Source organism: Harpia harpyja, chromosome 5, assembly GCF_026419915.1.
Source record: "Harpia harpyja isolate bHarHar1 chromosome 5, bHarHar1 primary haplotype, whole genome shotgun sequence".
NCBI lineage: Eukaryota > Metazoa > Chordata > Aves > Accipitriformes > Accipitridae > Harpia > Harpia harpyja.
The window spans coordinates 8994740-9014165 of record NC_068944.1 but is presented as its reverse complement, the minus strand read 5'-3'; the positions used below and the strand labels follow the sequence as shown (position 1 = coordinate 9014165).

Here is a 19426-nt window from a genome sequence, read left to right as displayed (position 1 = left end):
ACTACCTCTATACAGATTAAAGTACCAAATCGTGTGTTGCAAGAAAGTATTGGCTGTGAACTATTCAGAAACTGAAGCTGTTGGAAATTTTCTGTTTGCATAAGCACTTGAGCCTGTTTCCTGCATGATCTATATATGTCCTGGGATATGGGCTGAAAACTGAAAGTTTCAAAATAGCCAGAAACTCCACCCTAGTAACAAGGGACCATTCCCAACAAGGTTGCACTGAAACTTTCACATTCCTGCAAGAATTTGGTTTACAAAAACCCATGACAAACACTTTAAGAGCCTGCAGCTCTTCATTTGAGATCTGATGGAACGATAGGGCTTGAAGGGTAGTCTGGGGAAGGCAAAAGAAGGAACTAAATCAGCTCCTCCAAAGCTGAGCACCATGACCACGCAGCCATTTTTCTAGTAACAGCACAGTTGTTACTGTTCAGGCATTTCAGTGTTTGGGTTTGTCGTGGTTTAAGCCCAGCCGGTAAAAAAGCACCATGAGGCTATTCGCTCACTCCTCCACCCCAGTGGGATGGGGAGGAGAAAATATAAAGAAAAGCTTGTGGGTTGGGACAAGGACAGGGAGGGATCGCTCACCACTTATGGTCATGGGCAAAAGACAAGCTCAACTTGGGGAAGAAACAAAATCAATTTAATTTACTACCAATCAAATCAAAATAGGATAATGAGAAGTAAAACCAAACCTTAGAACACCTTCCCCCCACCGCTCCCTCCTTCCCGCCTCAACTCCACTCCCGAATTCTCTCCCTCCTCCCCCCCAGCAGCGCAGGGGGACGGGGAATGGGGGTTGGGGTCAGTTCCTCACACGTTGTCTCTGCCGCTCCTTCCTCCTCAGGGGGAGGACTCCTCACTCTTCCCCTGCTCCAGCGTGGGGTCCCTCCCACGGGAGACAGTCCTCCACCAACTTCTCCAACGCGAGTCCTTCCCACAGGCTGCAGTTCCTCACAAACTCCCCTGGCATGGGTCAATCTTCAGTCACAGACTGCCCCAGCGTGGGCTTTCCCACAGAGCGGCGGCCATCTTGGGGGGCATCCCCCTGCTCCGGCGTGGGCTCCTCTCTCCCCGGGCTGCAGGTGGGCATCTGCTCCCCCGCTCCCCTCCGTGGGCTGGGGGGGGACAGTCTGCCGCCTCACCACGGGCTGCGGGGGCATCAACCTCCTCAGGAGCACCTCCTCTTTCACTGACCTCGGTATCTGCAGAGGGGTTCCTCTCACATTCCAACCTCCTCCCCTGCTGCAGGTTCCTCCTTCTTAAATCTGTTCTCCCACAGGTGTTACCACCGTCACTGACGGGCTCGGCCTGGGCCAGAGGTGGGTCCGACTTGGAGCCGGGGAAGCTTCTAGCAGCTTCTCACAGGAGCCGGCCCTGCAGCCCCTTCCCCACTACCAAAACCCCACCACACAAACCCAAAACAGGGTTCCAGAAGACTTATTTCAAAATAATGCTTTTTGCCACCATTTCTTCCCTGTTGATTCTCTTAAATGGAGATGACTTTGATGCTTAAAAGATACATTTCCTTGAAATATGAGGATCTTTCTTGAACTGTTTGAATGCATACAGAACACTTCTTACAGGTTTTAGTTTCTAAGGGGAAGATTTGTTGGCACACAAGAGCAAGTCGAAGGAGGTTTACAAGTGCTTCGTACCATCAGAACAGCATAAAGTAGTCAAATGTCTTCCCTAATCTTTCCCACATGCCCTATCTAGGCTGCCAACCCCTGAGTTGCTGTTAGGCAGCCAGGAAACTGTCCTGGACATTTTTTGCCCTTGTGAGACTGATTTTTTTTTTTTTTTAAACTTTTCACTCTTGTTTGAATCCATAAAGAGATGCTTATTTACAACAAAGAAATTTCTGTAAGAGATCTTGCTATGTGTAGAAAACAATTACTGGCAGTTTGTGTAACTGGGCCTACAAAACCTTACCGCCATTGAATTTCCACCATGTTTCCATCATGTCAGCGTGGACACATCCTATATCCCACCCCTACAAGAATTCCTGTAGACTTCTGAATTGCAATGAACCTTCACCTGTTTCTCATTAAAAATCAGTAGTGCCTTTAGTTCCAAAACAGAGATTCAGCAGTAAAACTCTATCAGTTCAAGAACAGAGTCCAGTCCTTTTGTATCAACTGTGCTGATTAAGCCTGGCTTTAGTTATTATTAAATGTTTACTAAAAGAGCCACCTAAAGCTCATGCAGTGACTTATGCATAACAGTCGTCATCTTTAATTGTTTTCAGACAGATAATTGTTTCAGCTAGGCGTCAGTCTTGATCTGTGCATGGCTGTACTATATTATCTCTATGGCTTAAAGATAATATGTTGGAAAAATTACCACTAACAATTTTTAAAAATAAAATTTTCTGCAGAACTGAAGTTTTCGTTGGGAAGATGCAATGTCATGTTAATCCAATTTCAAACAAAAAAAATATGTCTATCCAACACAGTTGACCATTTTGATTGTTGAAGTGTTAAGTTTTGAGCAAAATACCCTAATTTCTATTCCATTAAAAATACCACATTCATCCCACTGAGGTGAAAACAACATTAGAAAGATGAGATTTCCCACAATTAAATTTGCTAACTGTTTTCAACACTAGTGTTAAATGAATAGCTAAGCTTATTTAAAGCATTGTAGGAAACACCGGCTAACATTCACTTTGGCTTGAATTAGTCCTGTCATATTTTTAGTTTGCCACTGAATTAGACTATCTTTTAGTGTGTGTGTGTGTGTGCTGAAAATGAGCATACTGTGTCCAAAGAAGAGCAAAGAAGCTGGTGAAAGGTCTAGAGCACAAGTCTTCTGAAGAGCAGCTGGAGGAACTGGGGTTGTTTAGTCTGGAGAAAAGGAGGCTGAGGGGAGACCTTATCGCTCTCTACAACTACCTGAAAGGGGGTTGTAGGGAGGTGGGGGGTCGGTCTCTTCTCCCAAGTAACAAGTGGTAGGACAAGAGGAAATGGCCTCCAGTTGCGCCAGGGGAGTTTTAGATTGGATATTAGGAAAAATTTCTTCACCAAAAGAGTTATCAAACACTGGAACAGGCTGCCCAGGGAAGTGGCTGAGTCACCATCCCTGGAGGTACTTAAAAGATGCTTAGAAGTGACACTTAGGGACATGGTTTAGTGGGACTTGGCAGTGTTAGGTTAACGGTTGGACTCCATGATCTTAAAGGTCTTTTCCAACTTAAATGATTCTATGATTCTATATAAACTCTAATGGATGTCCTGAGAAAACCTCACAGCATATGATTGTTGACTCCAGACAGAAAACTGAGGCAGACTTTAAAGATTATCCCACCAATATAAATCATTAGCAAATAATATTACGGTTATAACCACAATCAGAAAAAAAAAAAAAAAAAAATCTTGCACTAGTACAATAGCACATTCCTTTAGCAAACTCAAAGCCTTTCTCTGGCTGACATCAGCCACCCTGCAAAATATACAGGAATCACAAGTGAAACTTGTCTGAAGATACACCTGGGGAAGGAGGCCAAAAAACTTGACATATCTAAATTATTGTGCTCTTAGACACATAGCTGTAGGAGTGTATGAGTCAACAATATATTTTATGACTAATAACAAGCTTACTGACATATTGTAGTGCATTAATATATAAATGACCTACTTTGAACTGCCCCCTCCTGCATTCAGTCTCCTGCTGAAACTCTCATAAATACATTTGTACAAGCCTAAATACATGATCTCTCAGATTTCTCCAGGCTCCAGAAAAATCCACCTTATTATTTTTGACACTAATGTACTTTAGAAGCAGCCATCACTCTTTAAACTGCTCTGATTTACGCACACATCCGATGTTAGTACCAAACCGTTGCTGCAGAAAGCTGTGGTGGGCGTTCGTGTGAAAGAGACATCCCCCACCTGAAATACTTCAGACTAGAGCAGTGCAGACAAGAGGATGCCCTGCCTCTGCAAGGACTTCTAGGATTTCTTCAGTGGCCTGACATGCACACTGACTTGGAAAAGAATTGTAGAGAGAGACAACTAGATACTAAGGGCAGTAGCATAAGCGAGGCCAACCTCTTGTCTAACGTTGGGTTGGAAGACAGTTCTGACAGAGACTCCTCAGCTGGGGAAACACAGCCCAGCCGCTACAGATCTGGGGAGGAGCTGGGCTCTGGAAAGACCATTCTTTCTTCCAGGAATGGAAAAATGGAAGATTATCTCTGCCAATCCAATTTAACTTCCGGAACAAAAAGATCTCTATACAAAGACCTATCAGACATGAGAAGAATGAAAAAGAAAATAATACTTTCCATTTCTTTTTGGATGCAAACAGATTTTTTTCCTTCCAAATATACTCTACAATCTCCTTTCCAAATTTTGCCAGCAACTGGGACAGCTGCTGAGTATGAGCCAACATGTGTCTGAGGCACACGTAACACTCAAATTTTGAACTTCTGCCTTTCCTTTCTTTGCTTGGATAGGTAACTGTCTCTCTAACTGAACACTAAAAACACCTTCTGAAATTCAGATGCCAGCATTATTGCTTTTCCATTATATTTATTGTGCTCTTGGCTCATACAGGATTAATCTGGTTATTTAAACTAAGAATTCAATACCAATACAAAATTTAGGCCACTAAAATCTGCCTGTTTGGGATTTTTTTTTTTTTTTTTTTGAGCAGGTACAAACAAAGATCTACATTTTAATCTTGCTACTTTCAATGGCAATCACCCTATGCATGTTTGCGGCACATTCACACACATGAACAAATTGTGAGCATAAGGAATTTTATGTATGCTGGTCTTACTATATTTCTTTTAATTCAAAAAACTTTATTTTTTACAAACTAATATTTGCTTTCATGTAAAACATGTAAAATGTACAGCAGTCAGAAGTGAATGACAACTGTACAATTAGCAACATTCTGAGCAGCAGCAATTATTAGGGTTGCTTAGTTAGCATGTATAGGCACCGCTTGAATTACTTGTTGTTTCAAAGCAAAATATACAAAACCACATGCATGCAGACATTACCACCAGAACGCAACTCTTGGACAAGATTCAAATTCTCTGTATCTGCTGCTACGTATACAAGTGTTTCCCTGGATCTGACATGAAGAGAAATGCTCAAGCTCAATTTGGCATTTAATTCTGCTACAGGAAAGCAGTAAGAAGAAGCTAACCATGCAGTCCACACCTAAATTCCACTGAAGTCAAGCACAAAGTGTTTTACTTAAAAAGAAATGGAGCTAAACATGTGTAACCTTTCTTTAGGATATAAACCTTGACAGAGCTGAACCCCATGAAGAAATGTTCTTGCTCAATGTTCATGCTCAAATTATTTTTTATTCAAATGTAACACATTCTTTGTTCTGATACGCAATTAAATATATTTACTTACACAGCAAAAAACTTTCACAGCCATTTCCTCATCAAACTGGCCAAGGATTATCCGAACGTCATTACCCTGCAGATTGAATAGAATACGTGGTAGTTAAATACAGTCACAGCCTTTCCAGAAACCACTTCAGTTGGCCATTCAAATTGTGTATGGAGTTAGCACAGATTACAGCTGCAGACAGCAAAATTAATTCAGAACTATTCCATTTTCTATAAGTTCAAGAACTTGAAATACCGCAAGAGAGAACAGCTGAGGTGTTTGAAGAAAATGATTAAGCAATAGCACTAATGAGAATAAAACTGTAATGTTTATCTTGTCAAATATTACTATTCAATAACACTAAAATAGCAAATATTCTTTTGATCCCTTGCAAGATTAAAACCAGCTGAAAATATATGCTTTTCACTGCTTACATGAACTAATGCTGTACAGTTGAGAGACTGGAGATTTGTAAGTGAGCTAAAATGCCTTGATATTATGCCTGCTTTAGTAATTTTTAAAGGTTTTACTCATACATGTCTATAGTCACTATAACACATTGTCAATCCCTCCTCTCCTCCTCCCTTCCACCTCCACACATCAAAAAAAAATCATCACACTTTAAGAATCTATGACTGAAGTCAAAAGAGATCATCTTACTTTCATACTTAGAAACATATTAAGAAATTATTCCTAAATTCAGGAGCATATACAGGAAAATATCTCTTCAGGAACAGGGCTAGCTTTTTTCTCACATGAAAAATTGCTGCTAACATCTATAAGACACAGAACAGATAGTTTTTATGACTTAATAGTACCTTTTATTTCACACAAAAGCTGAGTTCTTAGCAAAAGCTTGAGCAAATCTATTTTTTAATTTCTTTTATAAAATGCTTGGTTAGAATTACTAATAGCTCTTTCCCTCTCCAAGGAAAAAAGAAACAGATGATTCATTGTGAATTTCAGTGGCGAAAAACATTTCAGTTTTAATTAAATCAATTTACCAAAGATTTTCAGTTTAGATATTTTCAATGTTTATTTCCTGTTCAGCAGAAAGTATGATGGACAGTGCAAAAAGATATTAAAATGCTTCTGCAATTAAATGCATGAAATGAGTATCACTCTTAGCATGGTTAAAGAACATATTATGTTTTGCTCATTCTGAACCTGTGCATTTTCAGTAAGCCTGCTTCTCTTTACATTTAGCCACAGATTGATAAAATAATGTAAATCTTATTGAAGAGGATTAGATTCTTTTTAAACAAATCTAACAAGGTCACATGAAACTAAACAAACAAATTACACAAATTAAAGCAATAGTATTACAGTTTTTGTAAGGACAGTAAATAGATTTAGGAATTATGCAGGAAAAAACCCTCTCATCAATTATTTCTATTTTTCACATTTTAAAAATAATTTTGGTCAATCTTCGAACTCCAACTCTGAATCGCTTGACCTCTCTGAACATAAAGATGCAGACTTAATATTTGAAACAAGAGTGGCAAAGTTTGGTTAAAAAATAAATGACACAGCACCTAATTATTAAACTTAAAATTGAATCAATTCCTTTTCATTTTATAACATGATAAGAACCAATTTTAAAAAACCAGATGTGTGGCCTCATAGTTTATGAGTGCCAGAGACTGTAGGCAGGGTATAGAGAATAACCCAATAGTGCATCTGCAGCAACGCTGCCCACTGGCCGTGCAAAAACCTTCAAACTGAAGTCATAGTGTCTGTGACGTGTGGTTCCATGCCTTAAGACATTGCTTCCACCTGATTATCACATAAACCGGAGTACATTTCCCACAGTGACTATTCTTTTACTGTAAAGTACTACAAGAACTGTGTAGTCCATCCTATTCTTTTTTTCTCAGAAATATCCCATCCCATTTCAATAGCCTTACTGTCTGCAGGGATTGTCTTATACTAATATCATTGTGCAATTAGTTTGGCAATAACACTCAGTCCCAAATCTTGCACATTCAGCCACACGAGTATTTGGCTCTACAATTCCTTTAGTCTATAGGCATGCAAGCAAACAGGCACACAAGAAACTCATCTTGAAAATGTTTTTCACACAAGACATAGCAGAGCACCCACTCTAATATTGGCAGTCAATCCTATTTTCAAACATGCTCTGCTCTTGTTCAGGCACCCAAGCAAATGGGTGTATTTGCTGATTTGTCCAGCTGTCAGCAGATCCCAGTTCAGGAATTTCAGGGAAGTTACATTTTCTGTCAGGCGGGAATCTCCACTTCCAGCATGGGCTGAGCTTCCAGTGCCAGAGCAGGAAATCTGCAGTGTGAGAACCACATCTGAGCCAAGTTCTTGAGAATCCCTGATGCTCAACTGGAAAGCTTCACGACCCAAGTTCAAAGATCAGCTAAGGCTCTAGAACTTGACAGTCCCTGATGTTCTGTCATCCTTGGGATGTATGATCAAGCCAAGATGCAATATCCAAACGTTCTTTTGCCTAAATTAATGAATTTCCATGTTAACACATAGATTACTGTTGTTGAAGCACTCAGTACAGTAAGGAGGACATCAATATGTCTGTGTTCACTAAAAGATTTGGATGGTATCCAACCACAAACTGACTTAAGAAGATCAAAAGAAATGTTCTATTACCACCTATTAAAGAATAAGTCATAAGTCCTCCATTTCAAGTGTTATGCCATTGAACACTACAGCAAAAGAAAGTTGAATTCTGTTTTTTTTTCCAAAGACTTAAAACTCATAAAGTTAATCATGTTGTTTTCCATGTCATTTTATGTGCAATATGCTAAAAAAAGGGTTTCTCTGACAAAAATATGAATCCCCAGTTGTCCGCCAGATTTGTCCACGTATTAATCCTTTGAAGGGTGGGGAAAATCACAAACTACATATGCTCAGTATTGGTCAGAAATGGATCCAAGAAGATAATGCTGAGAGTCAGTAAATAAAGTGACTGGAGGTAGGATCCAGTGAGAAAAAAAAAGGGCACATGGGAAGGAGAGAGAAACCTAATAAGGAATTTGGGTAATGAGTACTTACACTTTTTAGGCAAAGATGGAGCAAACAGCTGGGGAGGCAGCAGTAGGCTTGAGATCATTATTGAATAAGGAGCTTGGGAGGGAGAATTAGGAATTTCAAGAGTTTGGCAAATAGGAAGCTTGACAAATAATTACTGTTAGGACAAATGCAATCTCAGAAAGTACGCCCAGAAGAAAATGGAACAACAATCTAGACAAAGGTACTCAGAGGGAGATGAGAAATCAGAGAAGCAGAACACAGAACTGAGTAAGCAAGGAACTTCAGACTGGGATGAAGATCCAGAATGAGACAGGGATATTGCTGGGCTAAGTGGAGAGTATGGGATCACAGGGTCAAGCTGACAGTGAATATATGGCTGAATATCTTTTTCTTTGTCCATCTTCATAAAGTTGCATCATGAAGAACATCATATATAGTTCTGGTTGATTAGTCACATATGGGAAATCACAAAAGATTCCTCCTGTTTATAACCCCACAGATTTCAATACAATGCTGTGAGATGCAGTGCCTGGGGTTTGATGGCTTGCAGTTAAAAAGAGTGGAAAATTTAGTAAGCAATCATGTAACCAAAGAATTGTATGTTAGAACACATGTAGAAGGAACCAATTTAGGAAAGTCTATACAACAGCTTTTCCTTTTCCACGTGTAGACACATTTTTAGCTAAGGGTCACAAGAGCATTCCAGACGCCTTTAGAAGACCTTGAACAGAATAAACAAGAAGACAAAAAATGAAAGATGCCAATTAGAAGAACACAGGTGTGCATTCCACGATAAAGGGAACTTGGCACAAGGAATCTCAATTCGGCAGTTTATCTTGACCAATTAGACTGAGACAAGTTTCGCATGTTTTAGTTAGTATAACCAATTGTGTCCTATGTTTATGCGCGTGTACAGAGTTAGTATAACCAATTATATCTTATGTTTATGCACATGTACAGTGTTGATATAACCAATCATATTTTATGCTTGTGCGCGTGTACAGTGACTTTGCAGAATATGTGACTATAAGTATGTGTGTGTTTTAGCAATAAAGGGTCGTCTGTTGTCTGCTCTCAAGATTACAGGCGTCCGTCTACTTCAATCTCCTCAAATGGTGACCCCGACATGATTGCGGGCCGAGAAAACGCTGGAATTGCTGGAAGTGCGTCCGGAGGAGACTCCAGCCGAACGATCGTCTAGCCAGCTGGACTGAGTGGACAACCTTCTCCCGGGAGATGAATCACCCTGCTCGTTTGGAAGTAAGGTGAGCGGCTAGAAGGATTAAAATGGGTGCCCAGATGTCTGTGGAAGAAGGGGCAATTGTACGAATGCTTTTGCATATCCTCTCCATGAGAGGGATTAAGTATGATTCAAATACTTTACGTATGATGCTGAAGTGGCTTAAGGACCATGGTGCCCCCACTTCGAATGTAGAAGTCTTTGAAGTTAAAAATTGGGAAGAAATGGGAAAAGTAATTTGGGACTTTGTATCGCGTGGGGACGTGAAGGCTCAGAAAACCTCCGCTACGTGGAGATTGGTGCTGGAAACGTTGAAAGCCCTTAAGGCAGAAAAGGACATGGCTGCTGCTGTAAAAATTTCAATTGAAGATACCCTGGAAAGAAAGAAAAGTGTGTGTGGCGAGGTGGTAAACAATTCGGACAGTGATGAGGAATTAAACACGGAGGGAGATGTCATTAATGGAGGCAACGATCAACCTTTAAGTAACCTGCCTCTCGAGCAGAGACCTATCCCCTCTGCACCTCCCTATGAGGCAGATACATCCCCAGGAGAAGCTATAAAAAGGCGATGGAAGGACATAAATGATAAAATGTTAAGCGAAGGTCTAAATCCTGTGGCTTTTCCAGTTACAGTCAGGCAGAATGCCCCAAACGGCAACCTTTCAATTGGGATTTAATAAAAGAAGTACGGAAAACAGTAATGGCTAATGGACTGTCTGCTCCGTTTAGTCAGGCGTTATTGGAGAATATATTTTCTGGTCCAATTTTAACGGGCTTTGACTGTACACAATTGGCTACAATGATTTTAACCCCGACTCAGCGTCTGTTATGGAAGGTGAAATGGGCAGAATTATGTGATTTAGCGGCACTAAGAAATCTGGACCGCCCAGAAGGAGATCCGCGGTATATGATCACTTCTGCACAAATGTTGGGGACTGGTGACTTTGCAGATGTTAATAGGCAAGCAAGGCTACCGGTAGAAGCATTACAAGAATCAGCTTCCTTAGCTCTGAAGGCAGTGTTAACCTTGCCTGAAGCTGGAAAGCCACAACAATCATTTACAAGTATAAGGCAGGGTAATACGGAACCTTATATGTCCTTTATTGATTGTCTGCGAGATGCTATTGAAAAGCAAATAGATAATGCTGATGCCAAAGAAGCATTGATAATAACGTGGGGCCGAGGTTATGCTTGTGTCATTACAGAAAATGGGCCGAACTGGATTCCAACTAAATGGATGAAACCTTATGCTGAGATTGATATGGAACACGCTGACTGTAGTAAGCAGCATGACAGTGGCACCGGTGATTGATCCACATCTTTTAACACCGTGGGACAGTAAGAATGTTTGGGTGACACTGGCTAAAGCTATTAATCAAACCTCTTTTTGTGTGTCATTGACATTACCTGAACAGTCTTTTATTCTTATGTATTTTATTAGGTATAATGTTGCTTTTGCCGTGTTTAATTAACTGTGTTCATAGGTTTTTGCAAAGGGCAGTACAGCATGTTGTTAATTGTCGAAAAACAAAAAAGGGGGAATTGTAGACACATTTTTAGCTAACGGTCGCAAGAGCATTCCAGACGCCTTTAGAAGACCTTGAACAGAATAAACGAGAAGACAAAAAACGAAAGATGCCAATTAGAAGAACATAGGTGCACATTCCACAATAAAGGGAACTTGGCACAAGGAACCTCAATTCGGCAGTTTATCTTGACCAATTAGACTGAGACAAGTTTTGCATGTTTTAGTTAGTATAACCAATTGTGTCCTATGTTTATGCGCGTGTACAGAGTTAGTATAACCAATTATATCTTATGTTTATGCACATGTACAGTGTTGATATAACCAATCATATTTTATGCTTGTGCGCGTGTACAGTGACTTTGCAGAATATGTGACTATAAGTATGTGTGTGTTTTAGCAATAAAGGGTCGTCTGTTGTCTGCTCTCAAGATTACAGGCATCTGTCTACTTCAATCTCCTCATCCACGTATAACATTCTGTGTGCAATGATGCACTCCTCAGTAAGCCTCTTTCTCTCCAACTCTGCTTTTTGCATCCTCTTCCACATTTTCCCCAAATTTGTTCCTGAAGAATTGCATCCAAGATGGTAAATAAGCCTGGATCCATTTGATGCCACGCTTGGGTCTGCTGGCTCTGTCCTGAGTAAGAGACACTGAAGCTTCAAATTCCCTTGCAGAGATTTTATCTGGATGGATAATAAAGTCTGCACTGAAGTTTATCAGAGCTGGGCTCATGTCAGCGCTCATAGGTCAAGGTATATGTCCTCATCATAGTCACATGCAAAGAGTCACGTCCGATACTCACTGGGGCATAATTTTTTTCCCCCTTCAGTCACACTGTTAACTGACTATCAACCAGTATGATCTCCTGGCAAGGATATACTATTATTCCTTTACATCAACCCTCATGGGACCAATGCAAGTTAACACGGTGTAGCTCCCTTGCAGGGATCAAAAAAGTCACCCACTACATCCCAGAAAGTGTCAAGTACTCTTTCTTTCTCACAGAGTTGTAAATTGCTTGCATGGAGCTAAAGTGTATTTGACAGAAGAGTTTTTAATTCATGGAACTAGGCAGGTGATCTAGGAGATGATTAAAAACATCCCAGGGGGAAGGCAACTCCCAAAACTGCACTTATATAAAAAGACCAATGTTTAGACCATTTGCCAGATGGTGAGCTGTCATATTTACTCTTCTCAGAGATTAGAGTAGCAATATCAGCGTTTAAGCTTTGCCCCTCAGTAAGCAATACATATGTTCCCATATGGACTAAAGTTCAAACAAGAAAATGAAGAACAGTTACATTTCAACTACCCACAGTTGTGGCGGATTCTCCATAAAAACATGTTTTATAAATGTAGACTATAGCAGAGCCTCAAAAATGAATGCTCCCTTCTTTCCTTCATATAGGTGAGGATATTATTCATCCACTAAATATAAAGTGCCTTTGGTACTACAGGCAGCTGAGTAGTATAAACCCTGAAGACAGTGAGGATCAAGACATCTAAGATGCTCCACTGAGGGATGAAGAACAACTTGTCTCCTCCACTGCCATTTCTAACAGCCTCAGATATGAGGCACTCTTTAGCCTTTTCAGAGTTTTTGAGTGATGCACATTATGCTGGAATAGGCAGCTATTTTTTTTTCTTCATCCTGCAGAGCTTCCCTTCTGTGATCAGATTTTAATCTGTCTCATTTCTAATGAATAACACCACAATGTTGTATTACACAGCTTTCCAGAGAAGGATTGCTACAATATCTCATCTGCCAGGAAAAGTCAATGTCTTGGCAGGCTCTTTATGAAATATCTAAATTGAACAGCTCAGATACTCTGTCTTATCCTCTACCATGTATCTGACAGTGAAGATGTTATCAATACATCTACTCAAAGCTGGGTAACTTTGTCAATAGAGGTATCCACATGTTCTGCCTTCTAAATGCCTGGATGTCCACTTGAAGAACTATAGACAAGCCTCTGACCTTAGCTATAGAATCACTGATGGTGAAGGTGAACTGGAAGATATCAGCTCCCACCATTGTAACATGCTGGCAAAACTTGCTGGTATCAGTGTTAGCGTGCATGTCACTCACTTAGATTGAGGCCGCATCCAAACCTGTTCATGGCCCAAAATTTTAATATTTAATTAACTTGACTGTTAGAATGAGAGATAGTGTTTGGTCAGTATCCAAAACACCTATTGTATTCGGGAAATCAGATGGAAACTGTTTTGTTGAATTGGAATTCATATATTGCAATTTTTTTGTCCTACGTGCAAGATACAAGAAAGTTGGAAGCAGAAGTGTTATTGCTCATACAATTTGCCTGTGCGTGCTTAGAATTTTTAAACATTTAAGTTGATGTACAAATGCACATCCTCCAACATCCCTTTCTCTGAACACAAAAATGAGTTCTAAAGATGTCCTTAAACATGAATTTACTTTCCAACTGTGATTCAAAGAGGCTGGAGTCAATGCAGTGAAAATTAAGGTGTTGCTGGGACAAATATAAAACATATTTCTGCAAATCATACCAGATATTCCTATTTTGTATTGCATAATCATTGATTTCATTAATTTAAACTGTGTTTATGAAAATAAAAGGTATTTTATGTCTGAATCACAAGTACAGTAAGCAGATACCAGTTTACCCATGCTAGGTTTACATCTTGAAGAAAGGAATGAACATTTTTAGAATTGGATAGCTAAGTTGTGCCTGACACATGTACCTAAGGACAAGTAACCTTACATTCCTGTCAAGAATAAGCAATTGTCTAGATAATTGCTTATTTATTGTAGTAATTTGTTTTGAAGAAGAAATAGCTTTAGTGTATTTTTTGCTAGAGTCTTCTGGTCTTCCCTATAAAACAAACAGCGTGTTGTTGACGTACAGGAAGGCTAGAATCTCATTGCTTCTTCTAACCTTCAGCCTAAATATACATCTTATATGCTTTTTTCTTGTTATTACATCATTCATTGGTTTAAATAGCTCTGCCTTCAGAATTGTTAGCTTTCTGATGCCAGGGGTTAAAGACCTTGTAAGAAATGTGGACTTTACTGATAATATATACTGGAGTCTTTCCAACCCCAGATAGGAAATGCAAACTGGCTTAGACTGGACAGGCACAAATGGCTTCCTATAAACATAATCTTTACCTATTTATACTTTAAACATTCAGGCTTGCATCTCTAGACTCTAGGAATAATAAAGCACACTTGGTTTACCATGCTTCACACCTTTTCCAGTTAGCTTCAGTAATGGTCTAGTCTGATAGAGGTTGATATCCTTGCTTTAATTTTAGGGTTTTAAAGCCATTCAGTTTATTAGGGGTTTTTCAGCCTATTTTACGCATATTTGAGTATTTCCAGGATTGTGGCTTTGATTGTGTATCATACGTATTTGATGCTAGCAATGATTCAATCTTCACCATTTAAAAGTGCTTTCTCTTGCTGTCCAATAACATTTTCATGTTCATACGCAGTTTAAGATTCATATTGCTATGTCTAGTTTATTGTTGGTTGCACTGCATGGTAATGCTAAAATATAGTTTTAATTTTATGAGATGCCAGGAGCCTAATAAATCATTATAATAAGAGAAGGATGGTAAATTATTCTGCTATCAAATCTATTTTTCCTTTTTTTTCTATGATTCATATGAAATAATGCGGATGATATAAGCAAAGAATTCAATTTAAAATGTGTAATGAAGCTAATGGAAAGATGCTCAATGCTTTTGCTACATGATAATTTACCTTACAAGGCTTTTGGCTCCAAACCTCAAGAGGTTTCACACATATATCACTAAGACCGGTGCTTTAGGTACAAACATTGAGCCAGCAACAACTTGCTTTACTTAGTGCCCCTATCAGGAACTATAAAAATATTTACTATGTGCATAGACATTTATTGACTTAAGCAGGACTAGGCCCTCAAGATGCAATTTGTTGACCTTACTATGCAATGGAATGTAGTAGTGTATCTTTCTTATGCAAATTTTGTTTTATTAGCCTTCTTCAAAGGAAAAAAAAATATAAATCAAATGCCATGACATAAACACCACTTTCTCTTTATTCCTCAAACAGCAGCACATACCTTAAGCTTCTTTACACTTGTGCAAGGATCATTGGAGAAACTCTCTGTATCTGAAATCTCGATGTCTTCACCATACAGGACGCCAGTCAGATCATTCCTCACCTGTCAGAAGTTGAGAAAAGGCAAACTAGTGAACTGAGACTCAGTGAGGAGGAAGCAGATGGACTATATTTATCACTGTAATGACAAGCAATGATCTCGACGATGATATATGCACCCACATTTTTTTTCCATTTCGCCTAAAATCTGATCAAGGCGCTGTTCTTTTACGACCATAATCTACTATCAAGGGGTGTACTACGTAAAGAGCTTTACTACGTGTGACGAAACGTTCACAGTGGGCTCCCACTTTGCTACATGGGTATGGACAATTCTTGTGTATTTCTAGTGCTGTTAAGACCAAAAGCTTTCTTGTAGCCAAAGTGATGTTTGAGACTGCATAAAGGGAAAAGACTCATCAAGGAAACTCTTACATATTCTCAGTGCTGAGTACTGATTTGAAACCCCTGTCAGCTGGTCCTAGCATGAATCAGCAGAGCTTAGCTTACATCACTTAGGGATTGGTAAAGCTTAATGAACTCCTTTGTGCCCTCCTCTTATCTTAGAGCATGCATCTTCACATGAGGCAGCAAGTAGTATGGTTTGCTTAAAGGTGACACACGCAACCATGTACCAACAGATTTTCTCACCTGTTTTTTTTTTAATAGTGCCAAGACTCTGTCCTCTTTGAGCTGCCTAATAGCACAAAGAAGCCAGATAATATACAAAGAAATCTGGTTTACAGATTTAGAGTTTTTTTCCATATAACTACTTCAAGGTTTTCTGTCTTAATCACTGCTGGTTTTGCTCCAGCCACATGACTGCAAAAACAGAGTTCCACATTACTATTCCTAATAGATGAGCAAAAATAATTTTAGCTGGATATAATGTGGTTACAGACTGAAATGAAGAGAGTGGCACTCCAACTTTAATTTAATAAAATTATGATCACATTCATTGTACTGATTGACTGTTTTATTTTTTTGTTATAAAAGAAATAGGAGAAGCAAATCACAGTGTAAAACAGATATCTCAAGTGCAAACGCAGATAATACAATACATGGAAGAGAAATATATCTGATATTAAACAGGAAAATTTAGAAGTCTATAAGTCATATGAAGATACTTTCCAATGACCTCCTGTATGTGTCACTGGAATTACGTATTTTAAATCTCTCTCTTAACCCTCCTTTTCCAAGACCTCCTTTGAGAGAGAAGCACAGTCCATTCAAAACAATCTGAAAGTATTTGATATACAGTGACATGGTCAAGTAAAGAAGAGGAAGTGGCGGTATATGTCCTTCAGGAGCAGGAACTTCTTCATTTGAATTGAAATAATTATAAAGTTTATATAATGAGAAGGCATTTTATCCATGCAAAAATAAGACCCAGCTATTGCTAAATTTCCTCTGCTGAAAGTCTATCACACTCATGCCTAACTACACAGTAAGAGCAAGGGGATGCAATGAGATAAAAATAAAAATAAAAAGTCACAGGTGAGACTTCTGCATTCTGCTAGCAGCTTTACTTTCAAGACAAACTCATCCCTTCGGTAATCCTTCAGCCTTTCTTTAATATATGTTTGTGAGCATCCTCCCAATCTATACATGTTAGTGTTTCTGTTGGGTGTATTTCATGCCTTAATGTTTACCATGCAACTGATATAATTTTTTTGGTAGGCTGCTTAACTGTTTTAGATAGCAACACAGTTTTTGGTAAAAAAAGGGGAACATTAAAACTATCTTTGTACTTTTGCAAATTTCTTCAAGACGAAGCATAATCTGGTTTCTGCAATGTAGTAATTGCATTAATTGATGCTCAAACAGCATTCCACCTTTTTGCTGGTCCCTTTAAGTTGGTTTTGCCAAGTTTCTTGGTTGACCAATGAAGTATTTCCTGAACATCATTACTACACTGGCTGCCTTAATTACTTCTTTCATGGCCTCTGCTTCATCTTATGCCTTTTAGCCATGCTTTAAAATTACTAAGACATATTTTTACCTTATAACCTTTTGCAATGATTAAAACAAGTGGACATATAGGTGATTTTTTAATTAAAAATTATTTTATTTTACAGAAGCAACAGTCAGAATGGTCAGTCTGCCAAAATTTGAGTTATATCCTTCATACTTTTGTGATGTTATAATCAGTTTTTAAGCACATTCTGTGAAAATGTATTCACTGACAAAAAATGATCAGTAGTGACTCCGTTTTCTGCTAGTATACTAGTAAAATGAATGGTTGATATTTTAGCTCCAGCAATGCCATTAACTGCTCCTTATGATACAGGTTTTTCTCGATACAAAATAAAATTGCTTTTCTGAAACAAACCATGAGTGATAACAAAAGAAAATAGACCTCTCTTGATCATAGTTTAATTAATGTCCAAACTCCTTCTACCTAGTACGAAAGTTCACTAAAACTGTCATACGTGACTTAGAAAAAGTAAAATTTTCCTTAGCTAACAGAACTGTACTTTCCAAAGGCATACAACTTGCCATATACTTCTACCCTGTACTGTCCAACCTTCTTCTGTAAAACAAGAAATCTTTTAGTTGCAGGTTTGCTTTTCTGATATTTTCTTGATTGTTTTCTAGAGCCATTTCTAGTCATTCTTTTAATCTCAGAGACTAGATTAACATTACTCAGGTGATCTGAGCAGAAAACAGCTGATTCATCAAATACTGTTTAGTCAAATTAGACCATTATTAATATGAGAAAAATGATAAAAAATACACATTAAATATTACTAAATAGACTAACACCTATAGATAGGCTTCAGTGGAGGGCACAAGGCTGACACTTGATTATAAAAATTACACATCAGACTGTCTACTGACCTGCTGTGATTCCTTCCCTTCAGAACTTGTTCATGAACTCTGCAATTGAGGTATTCAATTGCATATGAATTTTTTTTTGAGCAATGATATGAATTTTTTACAAGCAGCACTTACTTACATTCAGTCACTGAGAAATTTCTTTGACACGCCCCTGCCCCATCTGCTAGAAGCCCAATACTCTGCAGCTTTCAGAGCTCTTAGACTTTTCATTGAACTACTGATTAACCTCCCAAAAGACACACCTTATTAAATTTGGTGCCAGAGAAGCTGGAAACCTTTTCACTTCACTGCCACAATCAGATATTGGATGTTTTTCAGATGCATCTGTTGTGGAGATTTTGCCAAAAGAAAGGTGTTTCTTTCCCATTATCACAACAAGGTATTAGGAGCTTAATAAGAATTTACAAGGTTTACATTGGTTTTTTAGAAGACAGTATTTTTTTTCCCCTTTCAATGCTATGACCACTAGTCTGACACATCTCATCCTGCGCCTGGTCTGGGGGTATTTTCACTACATTTTCCAGTCTGTTTCCTATTTCCATACCTTTTTTTCACCATCCTCAGGTTCTTTTCTTTCTTTCTAAATATCGCACAGAATTGAAATTTGTGGTTTTCTTCCTGCGGAAGTTCTTCACTTCTTTCAAATAAATTTAACTACAGAATCTTGTAATTTGGATATGGGTCCAACATCAGAATTTGCAAAGCCTCACCTCCAGTTCTAGAGCTGCCAATTCCTGTAGCAAATGTTGTGATTTTGGATTAAAATTGTGAAACTCAAAATACAAAATGCTGCATGTTTTGTTTTAGCAGATGCTTGCAGTACTGGAAAGCATATCACGAGCGGTACAAGCTGTTTTAGAGCACAGCAGTAATTGTTTCATTCCACCAGCTCTGAGTAAAGAAAATTGTAAATTACTGTACTTCTGCTTCTTTATTGTGTAGAACAGGATAATTTCAACTGCAGGAAACTGCTGTAGAAAGTTGTAACAAAAATGCATTAAGCTCTGGTGGGGATCTGCAGTTCCTAAGTAAATCTCGCACTGACTTATAACACAGTAGTATAATGCTATGTGGTTTTAGTCCCTTGTTACAATTTAATGAAGGTTTGCTCTATGTCTGTTTATATAAATTTTAGGCACTTTAAAGACACCAACATTTCATTTTCCCAAAACAGGAATTACCAGACCTGATCATCAATAAACCTAGAAGGTTTCACAAACCACTGCTTAGACACCCTAGTCCTTCACTCACAGCAAAAAAAAAAGAGCGCTTTTACACTGCTCTGCATTCAAAGCTAGATGAAATCAGTAT

General features: G+C 38.7%; 1 protein-coding gene across 4 annotated transcripts in view; it reads right to left on the bottom strand.

The window, feature by feature from the left end:
* The window catches only part of GABBR2 (gamma-aminobutyric acid type B receptor subunit 2), a 490947-nt gene that overhangs the window by 245609 nt on the left and 225912 nt on the right, over positions 1–19426 (bottom strand). For all 4 annotated transcript variants that reach the window (XM_052787480.1, XM_052787483.1, XM_052787481.1 and 1 more), the window contains 2 exons: positions 15237–15338; positions 5385–5450 (listed from right to left, as the gene is read on the bottom strand). In XM_052787480.1, coding sequence (XP_052643440.1) covers positions 5385–5450; positions 15237–15338 — 168 coding nt within the window. The remainder of the gene's footprint in view (positions 1–5384; positions 5451–15236; positions 15339–19426) is intronic.